Source organism: Leopardus geoffroyi, chromosome A2 (assembly GCF_018350155.1).
Source record: "Leopardus geoffroyi isolate Oge1 chromosome A2, O.geoffroyi_Oge1_pat1.0, whole genome shotgun sequence".
NCBI lineage: Eukaryota > Metazoa > Chordata > Mammalia > Carnivora > Felidae > Leopardus > Leopardus geoffroyi.
Window position 1 is genome coordinate 136714268 of NC_059331.1, and position 23852 is coordinate 136738119.

The 23852-nt window shown below is 38.4% G+C and overlaps 1 protein-coding gene and 1 long non-coding RNA gene across 2 annotated transcripts in view; one reads left to right on the plus strand and one right to left on the minus strand.

Annotated features, from left to right (window-relative positions):
• The window catches only part of LOC123606756, a 92095-nt gene extending 84897 nt beyond the window's left edge, over positions 1-7198 (minus strand). The window contains exon 1 of the long non-coding RNA XR_006716487.1: positions 1479-7198. This is a non-coding gene — a long non-coding RNA (uncharacterized LOC123606756). The remainder of the gene's footprint in view (positions 1-1478) is intronic.
• A 7198-nt stretch (positions 7199-14396) lies between these two features.
• LSM8 (LSM8 homolog, U6 small nuclear RNA associated) lies at positions 14397-22278 on the plus strand (the record flags this gene model as incomplete). The annotated part of the gene is made up of 4 exons (XM_045495416.1): positions 14397-14574; positions 15713-15753; positions 18941-19068; positions 22020-22278. Coding segments are annotated over 4 exons (438 nt in total), but the record flags the coding sequence as incomplete, so codon positions are not given.
• Positions 22279-23852: the final 1574 nt, after the last annotated feature.

Below are 23852 nucleotides of genomic sequence, written 5' to 3' on the forward strand. Positions count from 1 at the left end.
AACTTAACCATTTCATACAACTCAGAGCTCTCTTCTGTTCGCTAGATGGGATGCGCCTGATTCAGGAATCATCGAATAATGCCAATCAGATCTTCAAACTTACTCATTTGATTTTTTTTTTTTTTTAACAACATGGAATGCTCCTTAGGATAATATCTCTAAAATTAGACCAATTGCCATGGAAATAACCTGGCAGGTCTTTCATGAAATTCTAGACGAGTTCTAATGGTACACTTAAAGGGTTATCATTAAATGATTTATTGCTGTGTAGGTGGTAAGTTTTGAAATATTTTCTCAGACATAAAAAAGTCTAGTTCTTTTGGACCTACAACAAAATGTTTATTTTGCACAGCTCATTCTCAATGTGTGTATCACCGTAAGCATGGAAATGTTTGAAAGTAATTATTAAGGAAAACTAAAGAATAAGGAATTATGGGAAAGATACAACCTGTATATCTTCAGAGGCTATTTGAAAATGTATAGGGGAGCTGATTATGTGCAGACAACACAGAAAGAAAAGCCTCAGAAAAACGTCTCTGTCCTGAGTTAGCAGAAGCCCTATGTTATGCTTTCTGTCCAGAAATTTTGTGGCCAGGGGTCCCTAGAAAAAACAAATGTATTCTGAGCCATCAGATTTTTAGGACTTCTCACTAAAGGGACAGCAATTGCAAATGCTTATGTTTAAATCTTTATTTACAAACTTAGGTTCATGGTTATATTAAAAACTTCAAGCAAATGCAAAAGGAAAAAAAATGTTTAGTAACATTTTAGATACTATAGGTATTATATATAGGGAATATGATTCAACTTGATATAACTGAATTTATGAGCTGCTTAGAGCTTTGGAGCTTTGTTGCATTAGCTTCAAATAGCTCTTAGGGAAAAGTGGATATTTGTTGGCTGCTTCCTCAGGATTCATTTCTCCTTTTGTCCAAACATTTTCTATCACAGAACTCACCCATCCCAGTACAAAGCAGCCATGTGGTTTGAGCATATATCCCATCCCCAGGTTGGTTAAGTTCAGCAGAGTATCCTGCACCTAACCACACTGATTGGTTCAGGGAGGCACATGCATCACATTTTGACCAATGAAATGTGACTTAATAAGGAGTCCTATGAATAAAGTTCCCTTGCTCTTCTGTGGGAGCTTTAGGGATTTGACCTGGATTGCTTTTATACTTACTTGGGCACCTCTCTCCTGGCTTCAAAACCATTTATTCCAGAGGTCAGGACCTGTACTCTTTTCCAGAATACTGCCTACCCTTAGGCTAGTTGGGTTTTGCCTTCACTTACAGTGAGCTATAAGTCTGCTGCCCCCACTCAAGGCAGCCCTTCCTAAGGACCAGACAGGGAGTTGGAGAAGCCCAGGTCCCTTGCCTCGGATGAGGATAAAACTGCACAGTGCCAACTCACACATCAACATTTTCCAGTGAGCCAGACTCAAACCATCTTTGGTGAGAACTAGCCTGCAAATGTACCTGTGCTTGGGTCTGCTTCTTCTCCTGCTTTCCTCGCTTCCTTACGGATTCCTCTTAGGAACACTTCCTTAGTAAACCATTGACATATAAATAAATCCTTCCTTCAAGTTGTGCTTGTGGAGACTCTATCCTAAGACATTCTTCTAAACGGAAAGGTCTGTAAAGAGATCCCAGGACTCAGAGGGGGAATATAACAAGGCCAGTCTCATCACTGTCACCATCCCAACAAAAACCTGAGAAGCCTTTTGCAAACTCAACATCTCACACCCAGTTATTTCAGGAAAGAGGCACAGGTGGCTCAAACCTTCATCTCTACCACCTAAATCACCAAACTGCAAGTTTGGCTCAGGCTTCTCAATGTCATAACTGTTCACTGTGGTGTTGAAGAGGAAGGTGAGCTTAGATTTGTCAAATGTTTACCTGAAGAGCCCAATGTTTGGGAGATACCCAGGCTTACTGGTAGCACTCTACCTATGGCCAGACTGCACGCTGGCCAGAGTTTGGGGATGGGTCAGAATGGCCACTCGGATTCACTTAATGGTGCTTTCACTGTTTTTGTTTTTTTACTATCTTATTTTTATTTTATTTTTTTATTTATGAGAGAGAGAGAGAGAGAGAGAGAGAAAGGGGCAGAGAGAGAGAGAATCTTAAGCAGGCTCCTTGCTCAGCATGGAGCCTGACAAGGGACTCAATCTTCTGACCCTGTGACCATGACCTGAGCCAAAATCAAGAGTTGGATGCTCAACCGACTGGCCACCTGGGCTCTCTTCAATAGTACTTTCACTTTGGTTTGCCTTTGAACCAGTAAGCAAAAGAAGTAAAAGGTATACATGAGATTAGGACAGAGACTAGTCACTGGCAATCAGGCGGCATATCCAGGCTTTGGGAATATCACTCTCCCCAAAGAAGGAATGAGCGAGAGAGCAGCTCTGAACTGTGGACTCACTCTCTGCCTCTTTTTTTTTTTTTTTCTTTTTCCATTTCAGGCTTGATGAAGGATATCCCTTCATCAAGAGTCAAGAGTCTAATACCATAAATTTTTCCTAAGCCATTGTCAGATAATTGAGTAATTACTGCACTTATTTCTTTTTTAATTTTTAATGTTTTTATGTTTTTTAATGTTTTTAACGTTTTGAGAGAGACAGAGACACACATACCACGAGTGGGGGAGGGGCAGAGAGAGAGGGAGACACAGAATATGAAGCAGGCTCCAGGCTCCAAGCTGTCAGCACAGAGCCCAACATGGGACTTGAACTTGTGAACCACAAGAGCATGACCTGAACTTAAGTTGGACGCTTAACCGAATGAGCCACCCAGGCACCCCATCTGCACTCATTTCTTAATACAGCACTGAGCCTGAGGTTTCAATGCAGCTACCGAGTTAAGGTACCATACACAGATATTTCATTTTTGAGTAAACTTCCCACTTCAGACCAACTTTGACGACAGTAGTGATTGTTTACCTAGGGATATTTAAAGATGCCTGCATAGAAGACCATCCTGTCCTTTGCATCATCTAAAAGACGATCAGGTGGAATCAGATGATGACAAGCACTATGGTTAGGCTACAGCTATTCTCAAGCTCAAGGAAGATATAGACCCCTTTGAAAGGAAGAAGTATTCATGATTTCAGTTTGGGTTCTCCCAAATGCAGACCCTGAGGCATGAATTCAAGTGCAAGTAGTTTATTTAGGGAATAAACTACTTCTATCCCCAATAAGGGGATAGAAAAGCATTACAAGGAAAGGAAGGCAGCCAATGAAAGGTGCGCTGTTAATCCGGCTACTGTATTGAATGACAGGAGATATACCAACTGAATTATCCCAACTTGGTGAAGGGGCTGAGGTATTAGAAACCCACTTTGTCAGTCATGGACTGAAGACTGGTTCCTGGGGTTGCTAAGTTCTTAGCATTTCCAACCTACCACCATACAGACAGGGTTCCAGAAAAAGCCCTCAAACACAGAAATGCACATATCAACAACTGAAAGTGACTGGAGCACACTGAAATAGTTTTGAGAGAACTGGAAAATGATTATTATATACCTATGTATCCAGAAATTGAGCTAGAAGGACATAAAATTGGCCCAGGTGGAGTGACCAGGACTTTAGATCCACAACATATCCATACTGCAGGGATGTTCAGTTCTCACAGAATTCATGGTAACATATTTATTTAAATTGAAAAGAAAGTCAGCTGATGGGTCTGGTAATGGGCTTTGCTGTAAACTTACAAGTCAAACCTGCAGCACCAAGGTTTTAATGAAAATATATTTAGGGGCACTGGGTGGCTCAGTTGGTTGAGCGACCGATTCTTGGTTTTGGCTCAGGTCATGATCTCACGTTTTGTGGGTTCAAGCCCCACATCAGGCTCTGTGCTGACAGTATGGAGCCTGCTTAGGATTCTCTCTCTGCCCCTCCCCCACCCTCTCTGTCTCTCTCAAAATAAACTTAAAAAGTTTATAAGAAAATATATTTAAAGCATAAACACAAAATACCATGTGGCAGAAATAACATTGTTTGTAATTAATAAACTTATGATACAAAAATTTAGAGTTTTAAAGTAAGCTCCTATAAACAGGTTTTAAATTTTTTTAGTTTAAAAAAATGTAGAAAAGGGGCACCTGGCTGGCTCAGTTGGTGGAGTATGTGACTCTTAATCTTGGGGTCATGGGTTCGAGCCCCATGTTGGGTGTAAAGATTAGTAAAATAAATAAATAAGTAAATAACCTTAAAAGAAAGGTAGAAATAAGCAAAAGAATGTTTGAAGGTCTCGGTAGCTCACTGCTAACACTACACTTCCAGAACATTTCAACAGTCAGAATTCTTGTCAGCTTGAAACCAGAAATGAACATAAGCTGGTTTAAGCAGCAAAGGGTTATTAAAGGATATTCAGTAGCAACATAATTGTGAGACAGGCTGGAGAAAGAGTCGGAAATTCCATAGCCTTGCAGCATGTCCTAAGGACACAGCAAAGCTGGGTCAGTTAGAATCCTGACACCACTGCCAAACATTACAGACGGAAGCTGATGCTACCAGTAGCATCAATGGTATAGCTCCTTTATGAACTTGCTCCTGCTGCAACTGATGTGATCTCAAGAGTGCATTCTCTGTAGGTCCCAATTCAAAGTGTGAGGTGGTTATAAGCAGAGACTCAGGCTCTCTTGTTGAATCAAAGACCAGGAAAAAAAAAAAGTACCTGATATACTGAGCTCTATCTAACACCTTCTGATGTTGAATAGCGAAAAAACAAAACAAAACAAAACAAAATCACAAAGATTAATATCCCTAATGCAGAGTTGTGTTTAATTTGAATTACCACTTTTTGTTTCCAAAAAAAAAAAAAAAAAAACTCTCTGCTGATAATTTCCTTTAATCCACTGTATTATGATGTGTGTGTGGTTTTTAATTCAGTTTCTAATACATATGTTAAAATAAAAATAAAGGTCATTCTTTATTTTCTATTATTTTCTATTTCTTATGCATGAAAAATCCCATTACATGCTTTGTCATCACACGGGGTAATGACTTGGAAAATGTTTTACAATTCTGGCCTGAAACTCTAACAATAGGAAGGAAGGGAGAAATGGAAGAAAAAATGCACACATACCTCTGAAGTCTAACCTGAGTTTTGTTTGTTTCTTGTTATTCATGGTACAAATTATTAAATTCAGAAAAAATGGAGGAACCATATCTTAAAGTTGGTCAAAATGGGCATCATGGTGATACCTAAGACTGGGTAGGATGATGAATCATCTCATATTCCTGCTGGGAAGTGTGCGAATTTTGTAAAAGGACAATTTGGTAATATTGACATAAAAACTTTAAAAATCTCATTTGTTGACATTAGAGAACAGAGATCTGCAAACTTTCTGCAAAAGAGACAGACAGCAAATATTTTAGGGCTCTGTGGGCTATATGGTCTCTTTCACAACCACTCAACTTTGCCATTGTCCCTGAAGAACAGCCACAGACATATAAATCAGTAGGTGTGGCTGTTCCATAAAACTTCATTAACAAAAATATTTGGTCTGAGAGCTATAGTTTGCCAGCCACTGTTAGAAAAGTTTAATAGTAATAACACAGATGAATTGAATAGAAACAGATGAATATAGAAAAATATATATAATTAATGCAGCAGAGGAACTTACTGTTGAATAATTTTTTTTAAGTGTCCTAACCAGAAATTTGAAGGAAGAGTCACAAGTGCCCACATCTGGGCCATTAACCTTAAATGACCTTTTGTTTATATCCTATTTCTTCATTCTATTGGGCATTTCCTTTAGACAACATTAAAACTGCAGTGTAGTACAGTGGAGCTTGACTGCCTAGGTTCCAAAACTGGCTCTGTGATTTACTAACAAAATGACTTTGGGCAAGACAAAACCCAAAGAAACTAAAACCATGGAACATGTTCACAGGAGAGATGGAAAGCTGAGAAGACTGTGACTGCCTGATCGAGAAGTAAAGGTTGAGTATGTACCACTCCTCGCCCTCCACCTTATGATAATGACAGTATGATGAATCAGAAATACGCACATGAGTAAATAGTAATTTGGGTTGAAGAAACCCATGTTTTACTTAATTCCACTATGGAGGAAATTCTGGGGAGAAGTTTAGAATTTAAAAGGACTTCGTACGACAGAGAAAGATGGCCATGAACAACAGTACCTAAGTTGTTTATAAGTGCTCCAAAATCAAATATGCTCTAAATCTCTAAGGTGTAGTACAGCTGATTTTTCCTAATAACTTTGTTTAGTCAAAATCCAGGAAGATAATAAACTAAGACACTGCATATCTCCCTTAGTTTCTATTGCTGATATAACAATTATCACAAACTTAGTGACTTAAACAACAGAACTATCATCTCACAGACCTATAGGTCAGAAGTCTGGTATGGAGATGTCTGACTGGACTGAATCAAGGTGTTGGCAGAATGTGTTCCCTGCTGGAGGCTCTGAGGGAGAATCCATTTCCTTCCCACTAGGCCTGCTGGCAGATTTCAGTTTCTTGCCTTTGTGGGACCAAGGTCCCTATTTTCCTGTTGGTTGTAAACTAAGGGCTGTGCCCAGCTAAAGATGACCATATTCCGTGGTTCATGGCCCCCTTTCTCCAACTTCAAAACCATGAGCAGTGGAACCAGTCCTTGCATACATCTCTCAGATCCACTCCCTTCCCTCCATCTTCCACTTTTAAGGACTCAAGTGATTAGAGTGGGCCCACCTGGATAATCCAGGATATTCTCCTCATCTCAAGGTCCTTAACCTTACTCACATCTGAAAAGACTCTTTTGTCATACAAGGTAACATTATCACATGTTCCAGAAATTAGGAGGTGGACATCTTTGGGGTAGAGTGGGGTTTTTTTCTGCCTAACACAACATCCTATTTGTTTTTCCTAGCCTTCCCAGTGGTATTGATATCTCAAAAATGTCAGACTGCCTTTGAGTACTCTTGGATATCTGTTCCTTCTGATTTTTAAAAAAGTCTACATACAAAGGCAGACAATGACATATTTATGGATATATGCTGATCATTTATACGTACAGACTCAAATCTTGTCTTGCGAGTAAAACAACTTATTACTAATTATTGTCAAGTTACTGGTCTAGAATCTAGAAAGCGCTCTGTAAGCCTTGCTATGTAACCCGAGAGAGTCACTGAGCTTCTTTGGGACAATTTCCTTATCCATAAGATGAGAACCATGGACTTGGAAATTACTAAATTTCTTTCCAGCTCTAAAAATCTAGATCCATGCTCTGAAAAAAAGGTGGGGGGAGGGTGGTGGGAGAGTAATATAGCTTAGATATAAAAATAATGAGAACTTTTCAAAAACAGTAAGAAAGCATTGATTTCTTTTTTCATTTTTTTACACAATACGTATTTTTTGTATTAAATTTTTTTACTGTTTATTTATTTTTGAGAGAGAGAGACAAAGCCTGAGTGGGAGAGGGGCAGAGAGAGAGGGAGATAGAGAATCCAAAGCAGGTTCCAGGCCTGCACTGTCAGCACAGAGCCTGACACGGGGTTTGAACTCACAAATCAATCATGACCTGAAGTCGGATGCTTAACCAATGGAACTACCAAGGCGCCCCGGCAATACATATTTTTTAAAACAAATTTTTAATGTTTATTTATTTTTGAAAGAGAGAGAGAGAGAGAGAGAGAGAGAATGCAAATGGGGGAGGGCAGAGAGAGAGAGGGAGACACAGAATCTGAAGTAGGCTCCAGGCTCTGAGCTGTCTGCACAGAGCCTGACGCAGGGCTTGAACCAACAAACCACAAGATCATGCCCTGAGCCAAAGATGGATGCTTAATCAACTGAACAACCCAGGCACCCCTCTACCCAATACATACTTTTTAAAAATATTTATTTTTGAGAAAGAGAACAAGTGAGAGAGAACACGAGCATGGGAAGTGCAGAGAGAGAGGGAGAGAGAGCATCCCAGGCAGGCCCCACACTGTCAGTGCAGAGCTCAAACTCCCAAAACATGAGATCATGACCTGAGCTGAAACCAAAGTTGGACACTTAACTGAGCCACCCAGTTAAGTGTGGCTTAACTACCCAATACATATTTTAACGTAATTTCAGCATTTGCTTCCCAAAAGTAACTGAAGGTTACTCATGCTTAGTTTTTGTCAATATAATCCAAATACTTCCCTCTACCACTCCATTTATCTTCTGTACTTTCTCGTATTATTCTTCCCTCATAGCCTAACTTCAGTATTTTCCCCCAAGGATACCAATACATCAAATTTGATCTCTCTTTTTAAGATTTTTTTAAGTAATCTGTTCACCCAACATGTAGCTCAAACTCACAACCCCAAGATCAAGAGTGGCATGCTCTATAGACTGAGCCAGCCAGGAGCCTCTAAATTTGCTCTTTCTTGCAATATAATGTCACAACAAATCTATATCAATCTATTCCTTCAGTGTGGATTATGCCATTCAGGAATGAGTTCAGGTGAAAGATTATAGACACCTAAGTCAAAGTAATGTCTGCCTTCAATATGATTTTTCAATTTTGTCATGCCAAATCCCAGTGAAAAGGAAAATATAATTTTACCTATACTGCAATCCAAGCCACTAAGGACACTAAGCTTTAAATATTAGCAAAAGTAAAAATGCAAGTGGATGCATTCAACTTAAAATAATGTTTCTTAACTTGCTTTGTGATGGTGATAACACATAGATGGCAATTTATACAAAAAAAAAAAAAGATATTAAATGGCTCAGGCATGCATGTTCCATTTAGATTAGTCCTACTCTTTACTTGCTATTTAAATAAAGTCACCCCACACTGTACAAATTCAAACATCCTCTTAGGACAGAGTCAGAGGCTGTAGACCTTCCTACCCAAAAAGCTACCTGCTACTAAAAGGGAGGATGAACCACAGGAGGGGAGAATAGGGGCAGATTAACCACATTTAAAGCCCATATTCTCAGTGGAATAGTAACAGTCTGTTGTGCTATAGCGCTGTTTTGTATAATGCAAATCAGCTCATGTGATTATTAAATAGGGGGGAAATGTTAGAATGACACAGAAGGCGGGTTGGTTCATACTTAATTTTTCCTAGCACTTTATGTCTTGTGCTACCAAGAAACAACAGCTGAATGCAAAGTACGCAGCTGACTCCACCATGATCATGCCAGGCCTGGAGGAAGACAGTACCCAAATGACATCTTTCATTGTGTGGCATCCCATTCTTCCTTTGGCTTAGCTCAACCCTGTTTTCCATTTTGATAGTGCTTAGTTTGCAGTTCTCTTAGATCTTTGTGCAAAAGCCACAGAGGACATGAATCAGAGCTAGCCATCTCTGGCATTGCTACATTTTGTGCAAAGTTTGCAACTGCTTCTCTACCTGCAACCTCTGATGATAACTATTGCCTGCTCGTGTTTCAATCACTCAGCAGTATCAACTCTTCCACAAACTCATTTTTCAAGCTAACTTCAACTCTTTTAAAAGGTAAATAAGTAACGATGGCTTTTATTTGTTAGGAATTGTCCCTGTTAATGCTGCAGTTCAGTAGTTCCCAAACTTTGCTTCATGTTGCAGTCACCTGGGGAGCTTTTGGGAGAGGCTGGATGCCCAGACTCTCCCTTTATTCCATTTAATTCAGAATGTCTGGGGGTGGTTCCCGGGCATCAGTTTTCAAAGATCCCCAGGTGATTTCAGTGAGAGCAGTCAGGGAACTATTACTCATCAGGTCAAGTTTTGAGTGGTCCTTCCCAGATCTATGTTTTCCTTAAGCTCCGTTACATTGAGAACTATTTTTTTTTCATGTTTATTTACTTTTGTAAGAGACAGCATGCGATTGGGAGAGGGGCAGGAGTGGGGGGAGAGACACAGAATCCCAAGCAGGCTCCAGGCTCTGAGCTGTCAGCACAGCACAGTGCAGGGCTGGAATTCACAAATCATGAGATCATGACCTGAGCAGAAGCTGGACGCTTAACTGACTGAGCCACCCAGGTGCCCCCAGTGAGCTATTTTTTAAAAGGTAGTATTTACAGGAATATAATAACTATTATATATACATATATATATGTATATATATATAATTATAATTTAAAATGTAGTGTTTATAGGAATATAATTATAGCACACTGTAACTAAAATGTTTCTATTACTATTTGGGTTTCCAAAATAAAAATAATGTAAAGAATGCATAAAAGCATACATAAGTATTTTATTAACGTATATTATCCTTCATGAAGGCAAATAGTGAACCTCCTGAGATACACTGATTCGCCACTGGACCTTTAAGGTGAAGTGACTGCCATTTTCAGAGTGACCAGTACGTTCTGTAGCCTCACCACTAGCTGGTAAGCAACAAGTGTTACATGTACACAGTTTTACAGACTGGACCATCCACTTTATTACCTAGCAGTCCTGTGTTTTCCTGGGTCTCCTTACACTTGCCATCCTTTCACTTCACCAACCACTGTCACAGTGCAGCCCACGATATGCTGTCTGCCCCAATGTCTTTCTTAACCATTATTTCTGAATGATCTTTATTCTGCTTTCCTATTCCTTCTGCTATAAATCAGATATTCACACCTGGATTCTTGTTAGCCTTCTTATCCTTAGTTCCTACCACCACTAAATAAATAATGTCAGATTAATTTTCCTAAAGTGTATTTGTACTTTTCTTCAAGCCCCAGTTTAAGTCTTATGCTGTTCATAAAACCTTCCAAGATTCCTGGGGCGCCTGGGTGGCGCAGTCGGTTAAGCATCCGACTTCAGCCAGGTCACGATCTCGCGGTCCGTGAGTTCAAGCCCCGCGTCGGGCTCTGGGCTGATGGCTCAGAGCCTGGAGCCTGTTTCCGATTCTGTGTCTCCCTCTCTCTCTGCCCCTCCCCCGTTCATGCTCTGTCTCTCTCTGTCCCAAAAATAAATAAACGTTGAAAAAAAAATTAAAAAAAAAAAAACCTTCCAAGATTCCAGGGTGCCTGGGTGGCTCAGTCAGTTGAGCATCCAACTTCGCTCGGGGTCATGAACTTGCAGATCTTGAGTTCAAGCCCTGCATTGGGCTCTGTGCTGACAGCTCCTTCTCTCCTTCTCTCTCTGTTGCTCCCCCACTTTCTCTCTCTCAAAAATAAATAAAGATTAAAAAATAAAAAAAAAAAAAAAACCTTCCAAGATTCCAATACATATCCCTCTTCCTCAAGCACTTAAAATGTGTAACCCTTCAGTTTGGCCAATCAGAAAAAAGGGCAGTGAACAAACTATGGTAGGAGAACAAGCTTCGGGACTGAAAGGTTATGTGATGTATATCCTTGAGTAATAATAACTAATATTTATTAAGTGCTTTATTTTATGCCAAGTTTTATAAGAATTACTTTTAGTCCCCCAACAATGTGATGAGGTAAGTAACATCTTCTCAATTTTACAGTTGGGGAAACTGAGGTAAAGTTATGCAATCCACTTGGTTACACAGTATCAAAATCTAGACAGGCTAGTTCCTGGGTCAGTCCTCTTAATCATGATCCTGTACTGCTTCTCAATTAACAAGTCAATTGTATATGATTTTTTCCCCCATCCCTTAACAAATGGGAGTTTAAAATGTCTGTCTTAATAACTTAGAAGACAAAAAAAGAAATAAGGGTAACCATATTAAATGTTAAATGAGCTAATACTTCAACATCAATTGTCTTTCCTTAAATTTGGAATATTTATTGTTTTTCCATGTACTAATTGTTTCAGGTTTATAATTAAAGCTCTGTACCTATTCAGTAGTTTACTTGTAAGGAGAGACCATGATTTATGTCCTTTTCTGTCTTGGAAAATCCTAGAATGATCTATTCAACATATATTACTAATTAGTTGACACTTTTGGAACTCAGGAATGTAAATCAATAAAAAATAAAAATAAATAAAAGTTCATATCGCATTAGGTTAAAAGTAGTATTTTCCATGGGCCATTCACAGGAAAGTGCAAATTTAGTATCCTCAGATCCTAGTATGAGTCTGATTCTTCAGGTTAACAAAAGAATACAGAATACAAAGGGAGATGAGTTATGTCCTGATTCTGCTTCCAGAGAGACCCATTTTATACACATTGGTTTCTACTAACAAAAAGTAACTCCCAGGATGTCAGATGTCTAGGGATACTCCTTTCTCTTTTTGGTCCTGTTCATGATTAATCTTATCTGTTGTTCTGGATACAGGCGACTGGATTACTAACAAGAGGGAGGCTCATGATTGGGCTGGGAGATATAAAAAATCTTAGGTTAGCCTTTTTTTTTTTTTTTTTTTTATGTTTATTTATTTATTTTTGAGAGAGAGAGAGAGAGAGAGAGAGGGAGAGAGAATGAGTGGGAGGGGAGAAGAGCAGAGAGAGAAGGAGAGAGAAAATCCCAAGCAGGTTCTGCACCATCAGCGCAGAGCCTGATGTATGGCTTGGGCTCATGAACCATGAGATCATGACCTGAGCCGAAATCAAGAGTCGGTCGATTAACTGACTAAGCCACCCAGGCGTGCCTATAAGCTAGTCTTAAATGAACTACATATGAAAGCAAAACGTAGTTTTCTCCTTAAGGTTTAGATTCAGGACTAATGGAATAAAACGAGTATCTATTCTAGCATACTTTGGTTGACTCTTTTTAACAGTAATAGAGTATCATTTAAATGAGTAGCACTTTGAGAGGTTTGATCGAAATTAAAGGTCTCATTGTACACCTTGGTTTTTCAGTTGTCAGATGTTTATATTTATCCTTTTCCCCTGATGGGACTTAATTTTCCTTCATGAGGTGTTGAACTCTCTCCATATAATTCCAAGGTCATCCGGATATAATTCTTTTTTTTTTTTTTTTTTTTTGTCTTACTAACTGGACTTTTTATCCATAGGCTTTCTCTCAGCATTTGTGACCCTTATGGACTACAGAAAATACAGCATTTTTAAGACCCGTGTAAAAAAAAGTTTCAAACCAAAGTGATGCTACATAAACACTACACATCTGCTATTTATCTGGCATATTAATTTACTGGAAACCACACAGGGTCATAAAGTTGCAATGTATTTATGATAAAATTAATTGTTACTATATAATGTTAATAAACATTTTCAAACATAAGCACTCTAAGAGGTGAAAAACTTACAGATTATTCATTTTAAAAATATAGCAAAATTATTTTTAATTCTTTACTAATGATACCTCATTTATCACTAATCAGCATTCTGTTTTTCATTATTTCAATGTCTAACGTTTGCAAATCACACAATACCTTCATGTTTTCATGTATGGAAGATACTTTCATTTTCCCCCCTAAAAATAATGGGACACTCATCACCTAATTCCTGACTATCTGGAGTTTCAAACAGGCCAGAATACCTTTCAGTATATAAAATATTAACCATTTGGGAGTGATCTGTAGGTAATTGTGTGGGTATGCTGTAATGAAAACAGATGCTTCACTTTTCAGAAGAAAAAGGCTGAAACTGCAAGTGATTTCAAATCCACAATACTTCAGTTAAGAAATCACAAGCCTAACTAAAACCATTTAGAAATTTTGTAAAAATAGCTTTCGTCGGTATTTTGTATATAGATTCCTTTCTAACCTCAAGTTATAAGTTACAGTAAAATAGTAGTGACGTTTTCTAGTAATATATGGCGATATACCCAAAATACCTGTGACAGGATATAAGCAAATCCAGGTAAGTCGCTGTTACTTGGGCAAGGACGACCGCATAATTCGTTAGCAGAGACAAGTCTAAAACCCAATCCGGTGCTTATGTGGAAGCCTCTTCCTGAATCCGTCTTTTCGCAAGCAGTGGCAGATCTGCCTTATATTTACTAATTTCACCCTGAGGACACAGAGACCTTGTGGCACGGTAATAGGGAGGCGGTTTTCGGAGGCTCACACATCTTTGTATTCGGTTTCTTAAATAAATTAGTAACAATGCCTTCACGTTGGAGCACTTTTAGAGGGAAATGTAGAATGCGCGAACATGCTTTTTACTGTAGTGTTCTCGAGAGATGTATACTATATGGTCACAACGTGCACAATTTTGTCCTGGGCCACTGAACTTCTAAAAGATTAATTTTCGGCCCGTGTGGCAGAAAACTAGGGATCGTTCCAGTTCCCTGCACCTACATTTCATACAAGAACACATTCAACTCTCTACTTGTGATGAAAACATCTTATTTCGTTTTCTCCCGCCTTCCCTGTCTTCTCTCAACATTCTCCCTCAGTGACTTCTACTACTTGCCTTTCACTCCACTAGAAAACTCGCTCTCCCACCTTCTCCCTCCTACCCCACCTTCAAGAAACTCCTTCCTTTCTTCCGCCTGCTGCTCGTTTTTGCCACTCTAGGTTCCAGAGATCGCCGACCGGAAAAACTGCGGAACACACCACGCAGTCGCACTAACTCGCTACCGCTTTGACTCTCAAGTGTGGTTGGCCGGTTTCTTTAAATTTCCGATCCTCTTAACCTGCTGGGCTGTAACTCTCGCGATATTTGCTTCCGCCACTCGGCGGGAGCCGCTGCCGGTCCCTGGCGGGCCTTTTTAGCTCCTCTTGTCCGCTTTGCTGCTGTGTTGCTTAGAGCGGCCGGGCCGAGTATCATGACGTCCGCCTTGGAGAACTACATCAACCGTATCCTCGGGCAGGCTGCCACAGCTACCAGCCGGGGCACGGCGAAGCCCGCGTTCGCACTTAGGAGGGCTGGTGCTGGAGAGATCGGGGGTCGGGACCGGCGGGCGGTTGGGATGTCCGGCCCCTGCGCGGCCTGGGCTGCGGGTGAGGGGCTTAAGGACCTGGGACCCGCTAATCCCGCTCCTGGGGCTAGAGCCTGCCGGTCCTGGGGGCCCAGGGCGCCTTTTAATTTTCACCTAAAACCGAAATATTCCTAACTGTCTCTATAGAAACGCCTGTCTCTATAGTAATCAGCCATCTGTTCCTCCACGCTACTTCCCTAGAGGCCTATACGTTCACATTTGGGGAGAAGGGTCTTGTAAATCCTTGAATTTACTTTATTCATTGGCTTTGCTCATTGTTCGAAGATACCAGAAACTTTAAAGATGGTGCGCAGATTGAGTTTCTGCCCCTTTACCACTTAACTTCTTTGTTGATAGAATGACAATAACGCTCGTTGTTGTAATTGCTCTCCACGAAGGGCAAATAACTTCTAAAACCCCATGTGAAGTCTTAATGTACCCTATATAGGTGTTACCATTTTAAAATCTCAGGACAGAAACACTACATTGCTCTCCTGTACAAATTTGGGACAAAAGTGAAATACTAAAGCCTTAATAATGCAAGCGTACTGGCACCTTGTGACACTGATTATAGCTTCTTTTTTGAGTTCCAGAGGCCAGGTCCTAGAATAAAGTGTCTTAACACGTTTGAAAAGAGTCAACGTTGATTAATTTAGCACTGATTGAATTTTCCTTTTAGAGATCAAGGAACAGGTTGAGGAATGGGGGAAATGTCTTGCTCAAAGTCCAACTGGCAACATTCCCCAGTGAAAAAGAGTACCAAACATCTCAACTGTTTTGAGATGGGAAACAACTGATCACAAACAGAAAGGGATTCTCTTTTTTCCTGTTTTAATTGTGTAATTGAGGAAGTTATAAATACTTAAAGTTATCTTGTGAATGTAGTGGTTGTGTTGAATAGTTGTATCTTAATTCCATCCACCTTTTTCCTACTAATTAAAAAAACCATTTCTTTACCAGATTCTAAAATTTTTATTTTCATTCCCTGAGAATGCTTTCCTTGATTCAGTTATCAGGAACTGTTGCAGTTATTACTTCTGATGGGAGAATGATTGTGGTAAGTGTTTAGCATATTCATCCTTTCCTTGTAAGGATGTACAAGGTTGTACATCCTTGGTTGTAAAGTTTTAAGTCAAACTTCTGATCTCTAATGCTTAAGCATCACAGTACACCTGCATTGCAGTTTTGTTATGATTCACCTCTTTATCATAAATAGCTGCTGATCCATATTTTCTTCATTAATAAACGTTGGGTGTAATTTATATACAAAGCTTCTAGGAACCAAGATGAATAACAGATTCTGTCCTCGGAGAGCTTCGAGAATAGTCTTCTGACATCGCCGACATGAATCATAGGCTTTCTTTTGAAATTTTGTGTATGCCTCTTAGAAACTTCTTTATGATGTAGATACTACATATATAGAATAATGAACATTTTAAGGCTTGTATGGTTGTTAATATATTTTTAATATTTGTAGGTTGCATGACCTCTGTTTTCTGTAGGATAAATTATAATTGAGTCTTTTATATCATTTTATTTGACCTTTTATCACAGTATCCCCTTTATAATTCCAGAAAATTCTTGGATTCTCTCCTTGATCTGTTTCTTGATCTGAAGAATTTATCTCATGATTTTTGGCTACTTAATTATTTCTTCACTTATAATTCATACATTGGTTAAAAAAAAAGTTTTAAAGCTGCTAACTTTCTCTGTTTCCTTTAAATTTTTTTTTTTTAACGTTTATTTTTGAGACAGAGAGAGACAGAGCATGAATGGGGGAGGGTCAGAGAGAGAGGGAGACACAGAATCTGAAACAGGCCCCGGGCTCTGAGCTGTCAGCACAGAGCCCGACGCGGGGCTGGAACTCACAGACTGTGAGATCATGACCCGAGCTGAAGTCAGATGCTCAACTGACTGAGCCACCCAGGCGCCCCCTCTGTTTTCTAATTGTATCTAATTCATGTAATTTAATCTCTTATTTTTCCATTTTGCAATTGGGTCTTTGTTTTCTTTTTAATCCTTGTGATTTTTCCAAGTGAGTCCCTAAGTGATTTATCAAAGTGTTAAACTTAGCCATTTATTTAAATGTATATCATGTGCCAGGCACTTTACATCTAAATCTTCAATACAGCTCTGTAGAAGTATCCCTGAATTCTTGGTTAGGAACCAGGTTCAGAAAAAGTGAGTCACTTTCCCAGAGTCACTTGGATAATAAGTGGCAGAACCAAACTGAGATTTAAATTCAATTTGACTCTTAAAAAAAAAGGCCATTTGCCTTGTTTCCTTCTTTAAAAAATTTTTTTAAGTTTATTTATTTATTTTGGGAGAGGCAGAGTCAGCGTGAGTAGGGAGGAGCAGAGATGGAGAGAGAGAGAATCTCACGTGTGCTCCCCACCATCAGCACACGGCCTGATGCCCGCCTCGAACTCACTAAACTGTGAGATCATGACCTGAGCCGAAATCCAGAGTCAAGATGCTTAACCCACTGAGCCACCCAGGCGCCCCTGCCTTGCTTCCTTCTTAAGAAAATAATCTTTTTGTTTTTTAGGCACCTCATTGTATGTTGTCAATAAGGACAGTTTGAAACATTTTTATCTCATCTTGACACTTCAAGAAATCTATTGCTATTAAATATTTGCAAATAGTTTTTTTTATTTAAAAAAAACACAATAATACCTCAAGTTTAATTTTTCCTATTTTTGTTAATGGGATAGCTAAGTTTGAGAAATATTTTAATTTTATAGAAGAAGGAAAGTTAGGGGCACCTGGGTGGCTCAGTTGGTTAAGCTTCCAACTTCGGCTCAGATCATGATCTTGCAGCTGGTGGGTTTGAGCCCTGCATCGGGCTCTTTGCTGACAGCTCAGAGCCTAGAGCCTGCTTCAGATTTTGTCTCCCTCTCCCTCTGCCTCTATCCCGCTTGCTCTGACTCTCTCTTTCTCAAAAAAAAAAATAAACAAACACTAAAAAAATTTTAAAAAGGAGGAAAGTTATTTTAAAAGAGCATTTTGAATACCAAAATTTAGTAATTTTGTATTTTTTTGACCCTGCTCACTTGATAGAATGCTTACATGTAAAATGAAGTCAAGAGGCTATGTCTCGGTGTGGTAACAACTATATACTAATTAGTGTACTAAATACTCCAGATTTTCTTTCTCATCCAAATTCTAGGTTATCGTTTTCTCTTGTTCTGATTTTACATATTTTGATTTTCAAAACATGAAACAGTTTAATAGCTTGAGAGAATTAACCAACCAAAACAACTGTAAGTTGGCATTTCTTCAGAAACTGGAAAAGCATCTGAGTGACTGTGTTGTGCTAGATCCGTATCTTCCTTTATTCAAAACCAGGATTCTTCCATAAAATTTTCTCTGAATATTTCCTTCAAGTTCTGCTTCTACTAATTACAATCCTATTTGTATTTACCTTACCGGGTTTGGGGAAGAATAAGTAAATACATGTGAAGCCCATAGAACACTGGCAGATAGGAAGTACTCCTTAAGCGTTAGCTGTCACCACCAGTTGAAGTTTGTATATATTTATGGGACTGATTTGAATCTCTGAAGAATGTTAAATTCTATTTGCTCGTTCATAGGAGTATAATATAGTAGTTCAGTGGCATGGCCCTGAAGGTAGCTTTTTGTGGTTCAACTCCTAACTCTGCTGCTTTCTACCCATGAAACCTTGAGAGATGACTTAACCTCTGTGTGCCTCAGTGTTTCTTCTCTAAAGTGGGAAAAACTATGGTATGTACCTCAAAGGATTAAAATTATTTGAGATACTGTGTACAGTGTGTTTAGCACAGGCCTCCTATTAGTATATAGAATGAAGTGATACTGTTCTGTTACCAGCTATGGTTGCTATGTATATGCTTCTTCTTCTTATATATTTATATAGTTTTCCCTTGTATTTTATTTGTAATAGTCTATGTCTAATGTTAGCTCCTACACTACATGGGCTTTTAGGCTACTTCCTTATTGGTACATGGGTGTTCTTTGTAACTCTGGACAACTCGGCACACTAGTCACATGTGTGGTGTGGTTTTTCCTGTCTTAAAAAACCCAGAGGTAAGTTTTGTGCCCCAGGGTACTGTTGGTTATAAAGAAGTGTTCTATTTTCAGTGGACTTCTATTTAAAATGAATACTTCTGTTAGTGTCCCTGGAACTAAAATTTTTGTGTCATTTAATGTCTATATTCAGGTAAACTAGAATATTTATCTTTTTCTTTTGAATGTTTTCTTTACAGGGAACACTGAAAGGTTTTGACCAGACCATTAATTTGATTTTGGATGAAAGCCATGAACGAGTATTCAGCTCTTCACAGGGAGTAGAACAGGTGGTGCTAGGGCTATACATCGTAAGAGGTGACAATGTGTAAGTAACGTAGGTCTTCTTTTTAAGGGCAGGTCAAATCTGCTATAGGTGTACTACCTTGCTGTATGGAGAAGAGGTTTTTATCTACTGAGATTGGTCATATTTATGATGGTTAAGTGGCCTAGATAGGATCCAGAAAGGGCCCTGCCTTACACTGAATACTTCATTAGAGAGCCTTCTTAAAATGTTCTTCCAAAATAATCCTAATTTTAGAGAAATATAAATATACTTCTAGGGTCCAAGGCTAGGGTTTGAAAGTGCCTTTGAAACCTCTTGTGTGAACAGTTTTAAATAATTCATGCTCTATAACTGATGAATTTATGAGTAAGTACTTATCCATTATTTTTTTCTTTAAATATTTTAGTACAATAAGATGCCCCATGTTTATGCTGTAGCGTCAGTTAACTGAAAATACACTTTAGTGGTAGCAATTTAAGAAAATCTGCAACAGTATAAAGCAATGCTGTGCAGTAGAACTTGTGTCAGTGATGGAAATGTAGGTCTGCATTGTCCACTGTCCTAAGGTACTAGTCAGGTGTGGCCATTGAGTACTTGAAAACTGGTGTGATGGGAATTGAATTTTAAATTTTACTTCATTTAATTACTTTTAATAGTCACATGTGGCTAGTAGCTATTGTATTAGTGTAGTTATAGAGGCTGTAAGATTGTTGAATCCATTTTCTAGTGAGTATAGAATTAAAACATGGTTGGAAGGCAGCAAAAGATATATTACACATTATTTTGGAAGACAAATAGGATATCGAATATAGACGATAGGATATAGATGAGGGAATACTTTATTCATTTAAATGATCTTAAGAAAATCACCTTTGGATGGATAAATTATTTGATCTTTAATCAAAATTGGGGAGTTTACAAAATATTCTAAAGAGGTGACTTTTAGGTGTGAAGTTATAAAATGAGCTATAAAATACGAGAGAAAGGCAGAGTATTTGGTGGGGACCAGGTTCCCTGATGAGAATAATAATGATTATTTTATATTGGATCTCTGCCTAATAATTGATTTTAAGAAGCTTTCTCCTACTTTGATTTAAAAAAAAAATTAAAAATAAAACTTTTGGACTTCATTTTTAAAAAAATTTAAACTTTGGTGTAGACTCAGTGGTGTGCTAGAGCCAGCTTGATTGGCTCATGGGGGCAGATTGTTATATTTTCAGGAATTTTGCAAGCTGGTTGATGTCTTGGTGGTAGCTTGAAATTGACCAAGTGGGAGTATTTGCACTATGGATGTGAGTAAACACTGCAGGTCTGCCTCCCTCTTTTCCTTTGGAGAGCCAGTTTTAAATTTTTTTTTTTTTTTTCAACGTTTATTTATTTTTGGGACAGAGAGAGACAGAGCATGAACGGGGGAGGGGCAGAGAGAGAGGGGGACACAGAATCGGAAACAGGCTCCAGGCCCTGAGCCATCAGCTCAGAGCCTGACACGGGGCTCGAACTCACGGACTGTGAGATCGTGACCTGGCTGAAGTCGGACGCTTAACCGACTGCGCCACCCAGGCGCCCCTGGAGAGCCAGTTTTAAAACCTGTACCGGTACTCCACTGTCTTCCTTAAGGATTTCAAATGATACTAAAATTTTTAAGGTGGAATTGAGATCTTTGATTTGTTTTATATTGAGAAAACAATATTTATTTTAACCAGAGTTTGGTACTTCTCATTTATCAGAGAGCTGAAGGCTATATAGAGTTTAAAGCAAAATTGGGCAAATTCTCTATTACTTGTATTCACTAATAGATGCTACTCTTATTAAAGCCAAACTAATTTAAACAACCAATTTTTTTGTGGAATAATGTTTCATATATGTCCTGTGGTCTGGATATAACAACAACTGTATCCAGCTGGAGAGCCGTGGCTTGGTGCTTAGCATGGTATTAACGTTTTCATTATAGATGTTATGGTAGTGATTCCTTGAATCAAGGAAAGTTTTGCTGGCTTTAACCCTTGCCAATCACATCAAAAAATCATGTGTTAAGTTACCTGAGTACCCTTTGCTGCTCTTATCTTTGTGTCTTTTTTTTTTTTAATGTTTGTTTATTTTTTAGAGAGAGAGACAGAGCACGAGTGGGGAAAGGGTAGAGAGAGGGAGACACACAATCTGAAGCAGGCTCCAAGCTCTGAGCTGTCAGCACATAGCCTGACGTGAGGCTTAAACTCACAGACTGTGAGATTATGACCTGAGCTGAAGTTGGACACTTAACTGACTGAGCCACTGAGGCTTCCCAAGAACTGTACATTTTGGTCTTGGATTTAAATTGAGTAAACTGAGAAATGTTGAAACAGAAATTAATGGGTATTATGTATACTTTGATGGATTTAGTTCATTAAAGTTACTCAAAGAATAGACACTTATTTGCTTATTTAGTAGTGATTTTGTGATCAACCCTAACACAGTCCCTGGGTTGAGTTGAAATCATAGGATTGGAAGTTTTGGGATTTTGATTTTTTTTTTTTTTAATGTTTATTTTTGAGAGAGAGCAAGAGAGCTAAAGCATGAGTGGGGGAGGGACAGAGAGAGGGAGACAATGAATCCAAAGCAGGCTCTAGGCTCTGAGCTGTCAGCACAGAGCCTGATGTGGGGCTTGAATTCACGAGGTGTGAAATCATGACCTGAGCCTAAATCGGATGTTTACCCGACTGAGCTACCCAGTTTCCCCAGTTTTAGGGTTTTGTACCATATCTATCTGATATGTGCCTTTTTTCTTTGAAGACTCATGATCCAATCACACTGTATACAATCTGTCTTAATAATTGGTTCCTACAATAATGTTGCCTTCAAATTACTTCTTGAGTTTTGTGACTTAAATTGCAATTCACTACTTCATGAAAACGGTATTTGCTTGTCACCTTAAGTAGTTTTTACTGTGTCCTTTCAGTTTTACTTACAAGTGAGATTATTTTAACTGATTTTTTTTTCTCCTTAAATAACTACAGTGCAGTCATTGGAGAAATTGATGAAGAGACAGATTCTGCGCTTGATTTGGGGAATATTCGAGCAGAACCTCTAAACTCTGTAGCACACTGAGGAAAAACTACATACATTGGACATCTGTAAATCTTTGTATAGAAACTGATTATTCTGAGGATGATGTATGGAATTTTTATGAATGTGTAATTGTGGACTTTTGACTCCATATATTGACTCATTGTAGTATGATATGTAAATTAAAATATTTCTACATTTCCTTGAAAATTTTTTATTTTTTTTATTTATTTATTTTTTTGCCTAAATCAGGTTTGGTAGCTTAGTTTTATTTTTCTCTTAAATAGTATGAAAATCTAATGTGTACTGTGAGAACTTTTGGAAAAAATATTTTGATATTTTAATATTTATAGAAAACTAGTTAAAAAGAGAAATTTGTGTGTTATGTTAAATCAAGCATCCGAATACCATCAGTGGTGCAAGATACATGCGTTTCCAATTTTTAAGAAAGTCACAGAAAGGTAAGTCATGTGTCATGTTGTCTGAACCATCCCCGTTTATCACACTGCCCTGGTGGTTCATTGTTCTCTAGCATTTTAGAAGCCTGGGTAAAAAATATGTTTGGTTAAGAAAAGGAAAAATGCTAACAAAGTTGATATTATCTGAAAAAAGAATGATTCCATATAGTCTTAAAAGCCATCTTAGTTTTTAATCTTAAAAATTGGAGAATTTTCAGTATTAACAGTTTTTTGTTGTTTATAAATGTGAGTAAATAAACCTTATGTTTGTATTGAGGCAGTGCTCGCTATTATTGTCAAGAACTTCCATGACTCCTTGGTTCCATAAACCTATTTTCAAAAGAAGTAAACCTGGTTTCTCAGAGCAATAATCAACAGAATAGGTTGATTGTTTGAGTGAATCAATTAAGTAGATAATGTCCCTCATCTATAAATAGGCTGTTTTCTAAAACCCCTTGTACAGTTGACTGGACTTTTTAAAAAAAATACATTTATTTTTTAGAGAGAGTGTGCAAGCAGGAGGGACAGAGAAAGAATGGAACAGAGGATCCAAAGCAGGCTCCATGCTGACAGCAGCGAGCCCAGTGTTGGGCTCAAACTCAAGAACTGTGAGATCGTGACCTGAGCTGAAGTTGGGCACTCAACTAGCTAAGCCATCCAGGCACCCCAGTTGACTGTGGACTTTTTAAAGAATTCATAGAAACAATGTTAAAATACCGTTGAGATCTCTGACTGGTCCACAGAAGTTCTCATCAGTTCCCTGAGGGCCAGAGTCTGTAACTTTGTGGTGAGTAGAAAATAGAAAAATATTTACATTCTTGTAATTCAAACAAAAAATTAAAATAGTTTTTCTTTTTTAAAAAATGAGTGTTTAAGGGTTGGCAAGTGTTACAGTTGGCATTTTTGTAAAAATGCAGATAGCAAATATTTTAAGCTTTGAGGGCCATATGGTCTCCGTCACAACTCCTCAATTCTGTTCTGTCATGAAAACAACCATAGGTAACACATAAATGAAGAGTTGTGGCTGTATTCCAGTAAACTTCATTTATAATAATAGGTAGCAGGCTGGATTTGGCCTGTAGGCCATAGTTTGCTGACCCTTGGCTGAAAATAATACAAGCTCAATAAGAAAAGATGAGGGCTAATTTGTTTAAAATCTGAAAAGAGCTTCTGGAATAGATCCTTTTAGAGTTTAGAGGTAGATTTCATTTGTACTTTTAATATTTAACTCTCTACTTGCCAGATATGATAGTTTTTTGGTGCAAAAAGAAAACATTTTTCAGAGGAAAGTATCTTCACTCTTTCACAGAAACAAGACTTATAAGG